Source organism: Octodon degus, unplaced genomic scaffold (assembly GCF_000260255.1).
Source record: "Octodon degus isolate 3935 unplaced genomic scaffold, OctDeg1.0 scaffold00037, whole genome shotgun sequence".
NCBI classification, from domain to species: domain Eukaryota; kingdom Metazoa; phylum Chordata; class Mammalia; order Rodentia; family Octodontidae; genus Octodon; species Octodon degus.
Window position 1 is genome coordinate 9,655,522 of NW_004524613.1, and position 9,391 is coordinate 9,664,912.

The 9,391-nt window shown below is 38.5% G+C and overlaps 1 protein-coding gene across 7 annotated transcripts in view; it reads left to right on the forward strand.

Annotated features, from left to right (window-relative positions):
- Window positions 1-9,391, forward strand: part of Dhx35 (DEAH-box helicase 35) — an 86,304-nt gene that overhangs the window by 17,343 nt on the left and 59,570 nt on the right. For 5 of the 7 annotated variants that reach the window (XM_004630905.3, XM_023714884.1, XM_012514679.2 and 2 more), the window contains one exon: window positions 2,032-2,109. In XM_004630905.3, coding sequence (XP_004630962.1) covers window positions 2,032-2,109 — 78 coding nt within the window. Of the gene's footprint in view, window positions 1-2,031; window positions 2,110-3,641; window positions 3,719-9,391 lie in introns of those variants that run through there. The other 2 variants (XM_023714886.1, XM_023714887.1) reach the window with 2 other exon arrangements.

Genomic DNA, 9,391 nt, shown 5'->3' on the forward strand with positions numbered 1-9,391 from the left:
ACAGTGAATTGGTACTGTTACTTCTGTTGCAGTCTAACACTGCAGGGTTCATTGTAGTCTTCAGTTATTTGTGACTTTCTCTAATAACAAGAAGCTCACTTTTTATAAGCTACAATTTATTTATACTGTATATTGGTCAAATTCTAGTATATACATAAGATAGTTTTGAAAATTGTTGACCTAAACCCCTGCATGTGTGTTTACCAATATTTACTACCTAAATTCAGCATTTAGGTCTTGGGATGTTGCTCAGTGGCAGAGTGCTCCCTTAGCTTGTGTAAGGCCCTGGGTTTGAGCCCCAGGACTACCAAAACAATTACTTATATTTACTACACTTTGATTTGTCTTCAGCCTTTCAACATCTAGTGAAGATACTGTTTTTCATAGTTACCTGGCATAGTCCTTATCTCAGTTACTTTTCTCTCTTTGCTGGGACAAAATACCCAACACCCAAAATTAAGGAAGGTATAGTTTATTTAGCTCACAGTGGAAGTTTCAGTCCATACTTGGTTGGCTCCAAGGCAGAGTGGCACATGACTGAGGGCAGCTATTCATGGCAGCAAAAAATAGCAAAAGCAAGAGCCGAAAGGGAGGAGCAGTGGCTGCAGCACCTAACAAGCCTCTCTCCCTCCCTATTGTATGCAGGCTGTCCTGCCCAGGCTGGGTGTAGCACTCACACTCATCATCCCAGCATTGGATCATGACTTAATCATACACTCTAGAAGCCCTCCGCAATGACTGCATTAGGCTTTGGGGGGACAACCAGGCACAAATCATAATAGTCCTTCTCCACCCTGTGTTAGTCATGTTAGTAATACAGGATGGGTTATTTGTTAAGGTTGTATTTCCTTTTGGCTCCCCCCCCACATCCTTCAGGAAATGGAATCTTGTGTAAGTAAAGAACTACGTCATTTTCTTTCTTTTCAACATGGATCATGATATTTCTTTTTTTCTGTGGGTTAAAGTCTACTAGAATGATTATTTATTGGTTTTATTTACAGTACTTTGTGGGTATTTGAAGGGCATGTGAAATATTACTACAGTTTTGAAAGTAGGAGCTAACAAAATGATCTCTTAGAGCATTACTATTCCTTCATTCCTGTTACTGTTTCCACTTTCTTCTCCGTCCTTTCCCAGTCAGCCCTGTGGACAACTACCCTCTTTCATTTCTGTATTATCTTTCCTTTATTTCTTTTGAACCATTGATCATATGCATCATCAGTGTTTAACTTTTTTATTATAGAAATATATATTCATTGTAAAATAATTAAATATTATCAACATATTTAACTCTGATAGCTACTGTTGTCCTTGTAGGGTTTAAGTGCTTATAATTAAACAAGTACCTAGCTAGGTCAGATAAATACATTTAATAAAAAAATTATATATAAATATAATGGCATATATTCACATATAATTGTGAATAATTATTTTTATTTGACTACAGTGTGTACATTTAACATTTATATTGAACTGTCTCTGGGTTTAATACTCTTTTTTAAATTTTTTTAAAATTTATTTATTTGTGTGTGTGTGTGTGTGTGTGTGTGTGTGTGTGTGGCCAGCTTAGCCCACCAGGGAGTGGGGCTGGCTGGCATGTGGTGCTGGGGAATTGAACCGCGGTCCCTGTGCTTTGCTAAGCTTGTTCTAAATAGGTGCTTTAGACCACTGAGCCATCGCACCAGCCCCCTTAATGCTCTTTTTGTTCTCCAGATATAGTACTATTCTGAGTGTCTCCTGGATAGTTTTGTTGTTTTCCTTGAGGCTTCTGTGGTATATAGTACATGGAGATTTTGCAGTCTGGGGAGTCTGAATGTTGAATCTGGTTCTTCTGCTTATCAGCTTTGATGTGAGTTGAAGCAGATTACTTAACATTATCCAGTTTCACATCTGTCTCATCTGTAAAATAATTTCCAGTGCTATGCTGAAACAGGAACAAGGCTGTTTCCTTGCTCAGTGATTTTTAACACAACACAGGCTCATCTTGGGCAAGTATACATGGAGTATATTCACGTGTGGTTCTACTTGCAGTACCTGGCAGAAGCTGGCTGGATGGCTGAAGGAAGAATAGTTGGAGTGACTCAGCCTCGCAGAGTGGCTGCTGTGACAGTGAGTTTCTTTTTGTTTTGCAGTAATTTCTCTGCATCTTTTATTTCCTTGACTTGTTTTTTTCATTTCCTGAAAGCTTCAAATGAACAGAAATTGCTGCTTTACAATTTAGCTCCTCAGTTTAAAAAGAGCTATGATTTGAATATTGTTGTAGAGTTGATATGTACACATTATGGGCATTTGAAGTAATAAAGTACTGAGGAAGTAAAAACAACAAATAATTTTAAGAAATCAACAGACAGAGCTGGGCATGGTAGCTCCGTGCTACACTGTTTGCTTAGCATCTGTGAGGCGGCACACTGGGTTTGATTCCCAAACCACAGCTAATAAAGCAATAGCAGTGAAAACAGCAGTGACAAAAGACACTTCATCCAGCAAAATGTTGTGAACGGTGTTCCTGGCTTCTCTTAAAGATGAGTGTTTCGCTGGTTGGTTAAAATAGGGTAATGACCATAGATTGCTTTATGTTTGATTTAACAAAAGAAAAATGAAATAGGAGCAGTTAATGAACTTTGGATAAATACTTGTTTGTCACAGAGAATTTATTTATTTTCACAGAGAATTTATTAAAGCTTGAAAAGAAAAAAAAAGATTAAAAACTTTTAAAATGTTATATTTTGAGGTTGATAGAGGTTTTGGTTATGAAAAAAGAGGAAATTAACATAGATCTTCATTCCACCTTTCTTCCATTTGTTGATACAGTATTGTAATTTTCACTTCAACATTGTTGTGGTTTGTTTGTACCTAGATGTCCCCCCAAAGCCTCATATACTTTTAGATGGGGCTTTTTCAGAAGTAGCTGAATTTAGAGTTTGTGATTGATTCATTGTTCAATGCTAGGGTTCAGGGTGCTGGGGTTAGGGGTAGGTAATTCCTAATCTATCCATTGGTTGGATTGGCACCACCCTAATCTCAGCAGTCTGGATAGGATAAAAGGGGCAGAAAGAGGTTCCTCCTTCTTGCTCTTACTGCTTTTGCTGTCTTCTGTGGCTGTGAAATGTTGTCCCGCTGCCATGTGCCATCTTCTTTGGAGCCAGCCAATTATGTGAGCTAAACAAACCTTTTCTCCCTTGATTTTAGGTATTTTGTCTCAGTAACAAGAGAAAAATAAGACAAAGATTTATTTATTTTAAATAACATCATTAAGTGAAATAAAAATTTATTCAATTTATTTTAAATGGATTAAATGCTTATCTCTAATTATTTTCCATGTTTTTGTTAGCTCTGAATTAATCATTTTTATTTGTTGGATGGCTGAATTTTTTTGTTCATTAACTTAGTTTTACATGCCTGAGAATATTTGTGATCATGATGTAAAATTTTGGATTCATACTCTCTTTTCTTGGAAACTGCAGATTGTTCCATGGCCCTGGCCATTAAGAATCACTACAGGTCTGAGTCAGCATTTCAGCAGGGCTTTCCTCTTACTTTCTAGCTTTTTTTTTCTGCTTAAATGCCGCAATACTGATTTTTCATTAGGATATGTGTTGGTGTTGCTTGTACTATTACAGTATTTCTTTCTTTTATTTAAGACAGGGTCTTACTGTGTAGTGCACACTGACCTTGAACCCAAGGCAATCCTGCTGCAGCCTCCTTGGCTGTACTACAGGTGTGTACTGAGCTGTCTATCCAGTTGTCATAATATTTCTTTTATTTTTTTCCTGACAGAATCTTTTTTTTTTTTTTTTTAAATTACAGGGTGTACAGGGTCTCACTTTATAGATTGGACTTGTAGTGATCCTCCTGTTTATAGCCTCCCAAGTGCTGGGATTACACGTGTGTGCCACAATGCCCAGTCTCAATTGCTGTCTTAGTGCGCACAGCAGGCCAGGAGATCAAACTCCTGGCCTCTGTGTCTGCCTAAGCAGGTGCTTCAGTCCGCTGAGCTATTTGGCCAGCCCCTGACAGAATCATTTTTTATTTTTTATTTTTTGTATTTTTTTAAGGGAAGGTTCCACAGGGTGTTCATTGTCTCACTACTAGAGATTGGACTTATAGTGATCCGCCTGCTTACAGCCTCCCAAGAGCTGGAATTATAGGCGTGTGTTACCACGCCCAGCCTCCCTGACAGAATCTTTTAATGAATAATCTTTTAGATTTTTTTCCCTGAACCAATAAATCTTTGTTTTCTTAAGCATAGGAAAATTCATTGGGAATAAGGAATGGGGACTAGGAATAGCTCCTGAGGGACAGGGATCTCCCAAATGGGTTGCCCAGTATTTTATTTTATTTTATTGGGGGGGACTGGGATTCGAACTTAAGACCTCCTGCTTGTCAGGCAGGCCCTGTGCTGCTGAGCTGTATACCCGGCCGCCCAGTATTTCTTAAAATATGGAAAAACTTTTACCTTCAGGTTCAAATCTGTGTCAGTTAGGTAAGTTTTCTTTTGTTATATCATAGCATACCTTTCTGTCCAGTTATTTTATCCTCTTTTGTAAGCATCAAACTAGTGCTCGTTAGATATCTTTTTTTTTTTTTTTTTTTTGTGGAACCGGGGATTGAACTCAGGTCCTTGCGCTTGCCAGGGAAGCGCTTATTCCACTGAGCCATCTCCCCGGCCCTCGTTAGATATCTTTTGTTTACTTTTAGTATTGATAACCATCTCTGGCTGGGATCATCTGCTCTTTTCCAGTTCTTTTTGTGGTATTTCTTGATGCCATGTACTATGGTCATGAATCTAAGTCATTTCTTTGAATTCTTTATGCCTTCCTTCCATCCCTTTCCTTTCCTTCTCTCTTCTATTTTTCTTTTCCCATTATTTTATTGAGAAACAGATAGCAATGAGAGAGTTTCAAAATAAATTGGTAGGACAGTTTCAATAATTAACACATTGCATACATTCTTCCTAGTGGTTAATTGCTGTACAAGATGCGGACTTGATGTCCTATTTACGAACACTATTAGAACAAATCCCTCTATTCATTAAGAGAATATAACTATATATCTATTCTAACCATTTTGTATACACAGATACAAAATGGACATTTATCTATATCCCCTTTTTTTGTTAAGTTGCGTTATTTGAATATTATAGGTGTGTTAACTCAGCAAAATATTCTAAAGGAGTCCAGAAGTCCATAGTAGTATTGGGTCTTCTGCTTGACTGGCAATGTCAGAAATTGTTGACCAGAGTCCCGTACAGCTCAATATAACAGCATGGCTTTACTTCTTATACTTCATTTTTATATATTTCTGCTAGATGGTTAAGACCAAGATAAAGCAGGACCTATGCAACAAGAGTTGTAGCTTTTGGGTCTGATAAGGTCAGTGAAATCCCCTCAGGATTTATCCCGAGATCCTGTACCTCAGATTGTACATCTTTGGTCAGTGTCAGCCGTGTGGTTGAGTCATGGCCATTGCTTGGCTAATGTGCTCTCTGTGAAAGCCTGAGAGAATGTTTTCTCTCCATGTGACTCTCCTTAGGCACACTCTACATCACTGATCACTTTCCTCTTTGGCCCCATGATCTCCTTGATCAGAAAATTTGGGACACTACTACTGAGTTACATGACGTTACAGTACAAGTTCTCATATGTCCTGAGTCTTACTTGACCTTGGAAGGCTAGGGCCAAAATGTTGGCTTTCCTTGTGGCCCTCCTTTTTCTGTAATTTTGGTCTGCAAACTTAGGTTGTTAACCCTCCAGACGAGAAGTTGGTTATTGCCATACAACCTAGGCTGTTAAGCTTAACCTCACTGTCTGTCTTAATATCAAACATCTTAGGCATAACATGGAACAGGTATTTTTCATCAAGTATTGATATGTTGAACTTTAAGTCCCTACAGAATATGATGAAAAAATATTTAAAAATTAGAATATATTTTAAAAATAGGCATAAAGAATTATATAATTCTTATGTTTACATGTAAGTCCAGAAATCTAACCATATACAGCCTTGAAGCAGGGCAGTCCCACAATATCCCTTTTCCTGTCTCCTGCCTTCATTCATCACCCCCTTCTTTCTTCTGTTTTTCTTTACCTCCCCCCTTTCCTGCTCTCCTTATCTTCCTCTCTCCTTTCATTCTTTCTTTTGTGCAGCTGGGGATCATGAGCTTGGTAGGTAAGTGCTAGGTAAATACTGCAGTAGCTGCACTATTCCTCCCTTTTTTCAGTAGACAGAGAAGCAAATAGAATGAAAGAAGACACCACATCATGTTATAAGTTTTAAAAACTAATAATGCTACAAACATGAAAAATATCCATAAAAATAACATGATTTTAAAAAATATCAGTTATTTGCTGGACACATTTCTTTAAACTCTTTTCCACAATTTTTGAATGTATTCCTTAAGGGGTAGTGGTTGTCTATTATTTTCCTGTAGAGAGACTTGAACATTTAATCTTTCTGCTAGCATGGCCAATTCACATTTGCTTTTTATTATTAATAATGGGAAAGTTCTTTAGTTTGTGACTTATTTATTTTTATTTTTTTGTGGTACTGGGAATTGAACTCAGGACCCTGTGCTTGAGAGGCAACTGCTTATTCTAGTGAGCTATCTCCCCAGCCCAATGACTTATTTATAACATTATGTAAATCTGGGGAATTCTCACATTTGGGAAAACTTCTCCAGCTAGTTTCTTTCATGTTCAAGTGATAAGATCTGCAGGATTTTCCCACACTGGCTTCTGGCCTGTTCATGTAACACCTTGTTCCTCCTTGATTCTCCTTTTTATCTATCCTGAAGCTCTGTTTAGCTTCAAAGCTTCAACTTGTGATTTCTTTGAAACCCAGTTTCCATATATGAATGCTTTGGGTGATGCTTTTCCATTTTCATTTCAGACTCATAATTTGCTCCTATTGTTTCCTTTTTTTTTTTTTTTTTTTGTGGTACGAGGCATTGAACTCAGGACCTTGTGCTTGCCAGGCAAGCACTTATTCTACTGAGCTATTTCCCCGGCTTCTTTCTTTTTCATCAGCTTTTGTGTGCTGGGGTTATGATAGTACTTTAATTTGTGGTAACTTAAGTTGTGGTAAGTACTCATCTCTGCAGGAGGCCACTGGCAGCCCCAGAGCTGTGAGACTAGCGGTTTGGCTGCGCATGCCTTCCTGTTTAGGGTGGGGATGAGGATAAGGATCTGGCAGTACACTCTTTGGTGATCTGTGGCTCAGGATAAGATTCTCGTGTTCTCTGATTGGGGATTTGGTAGTTGTGTTCTGCCTGCCTTTTCCTTCTCTTTCTTTACTGCCATCTATAATCCTTCACTATTGATGAGGGCCTCTCCTGTGACACTTCCTATGTCTTCTGTGGCTTTTTCCAATAGGATTATTGGCTCTGCCTTTGTGAGGTGACACTGACATTAAGGAAACCAGCAGTTGGTCGTTGCGAGGTGGCCTGGGCCTTTTTCTTCTGGATTTAGATCTCATAGTGACGGTTGTGCTTCCTGGTTTGCTGTCTGGGCTTGTGGCTGCCCTGTCATTAAGGATAGAGGCTTGTACTGCTATTTTAATTCTTTTGTTGCTTTTTTTATTAGTTTTGAGAAAGGAAAGATACTTTTGTTTTGTCATCTTTACCTAAACAAGAAATTAATTCTATTTCTTCAAGTTATTTTTGTTCTGTGGAGCTTATTGTGTAGTAGACTTTCTACACAGTCTATTATTTTATGGTTATTTCAGTTAGAAATAATTGATAAACATTTTTCAAGGAGTGTTTGTGTGAGACAATAAAAAGGAATAGCAATTTGGGAACTATACATTCTGTGGTGATAGATTTAAACTTTCATGACTCAGTTGCCTAAAAACTCAAGCATTTTCCTTTTGTGGTTTGGAATCCAGGTTCTTCACCAGTTTGCATTTTAGCTCCAAATCTGTAGTTATGGATAACTTCCATGCAACCACAAGTTTGCTCTTGTAAGAATAAAGAATGTATAAAATAAGCATGTAGTATTAATAGGGCTTGTCACATTTGAAATGCTATTTCAGTATTATGTGCAGACTGAAATCTGAAAACAATTGTAGAGCCTGAGAACAGGTTGCATAAGCAGGGCTTGCTCTCTGAGAGAGGCTGTAGTAGTGAGCGTAACTAACTGGCCTCACACAGTGCAGGTTTCAGTTCTGGACCAGACCCTCCTCCCTCTGAGACTTAGAGCAGGCTCCGTGCCAGTGCCAGCCTTCCAGCTTCTTCGATTCCCATCCATGACCTGGCTGGAGATGCAGAACATAACCCTGGGCCTGTTGTGGGTATACTGTGGCTGGTTTTCTTTTTCATTTTACCTTCTCCCCTTGTATATATTTGGTCTGTCAAGAAGATAATATATGTTTCCTTTCGTTGATGAGGTTTTGGGAGTAGAATGTAAACAACAAAGAAAAAACTAATAAATGTCTAGTAGAATATAACCCTATATAATTGTAAATGTTGAAATTAAAAGAGTTTGAAAATAAAAACATTTTCAGTGCTCTTGTATACAAATAGTGAAATAACAATAAATTTGTGTTTTTTATTTTTTTGTGTGTTTTACTTTTAGATTTAAGAAATGATTGTATTTTAGTGAAGAGGACCAGTTGATTTATCTTCACTCTTAGAAGCTTTTTTTCTTCAGAGTCTCTTTGTATGTTTTTGTATGTGTTCTCTTCGTACCATCTTACAAGATTTATGTTATACCACCATGTAGGGTAAACTTAGACCAACAACAAAACTATCCTGGGAAATGTTGTTTATGTTTGTACAACCTCCAGAGGTTGAGCTGCGTAGGATGAATTTCTGGTTTCATAAGAAGTTTTGAAGGAGTACATGGTACAGATCAGCTCCTCGATGATTGATTCTGGTTTGGCTTGCCAGAGCTGTAATTTCAGTCATTGCCACTTCTGATCCTCATGTGCTCTGCAGTTTCTTAAATGGTGATGGATAGATAATCCAGAGTGTACTTGCCTGGGAAGACTGAGTGCGAGGATCTGTACCTCTGAGCCCGGGACTGCTGGTGCAGGGCTGTGTCAGTAAGCTGGGCCTCAGGACACCTCATGTGCCAACCATTTTCCAAACTAGGACTCAGGAACCACCGGAAAGCTTAAGGTTGCCTCCTCTCCGAAGCAGGGCATCTGAATGCCTCCTTTACTTGGGTTGGTGTAATGTGCTGGAGCCCAGTATTCCTACTTATGACTTCTCTTTGGTGCTTTTCTGTTAGATAATTTATTTATTTATTTATTTTTTTGTTTAATGTGTGGCCAGCTCAGCCCACCAGGGGGCAGGCTGCCTGGCATGTGGTGCTGGGGATTGAACCGTGGTCCCTGTGCTTTGCTAAGCTTGTTCTAAGTAGGTGCTTTAGACCACTGAGCCATCTCACCAGCC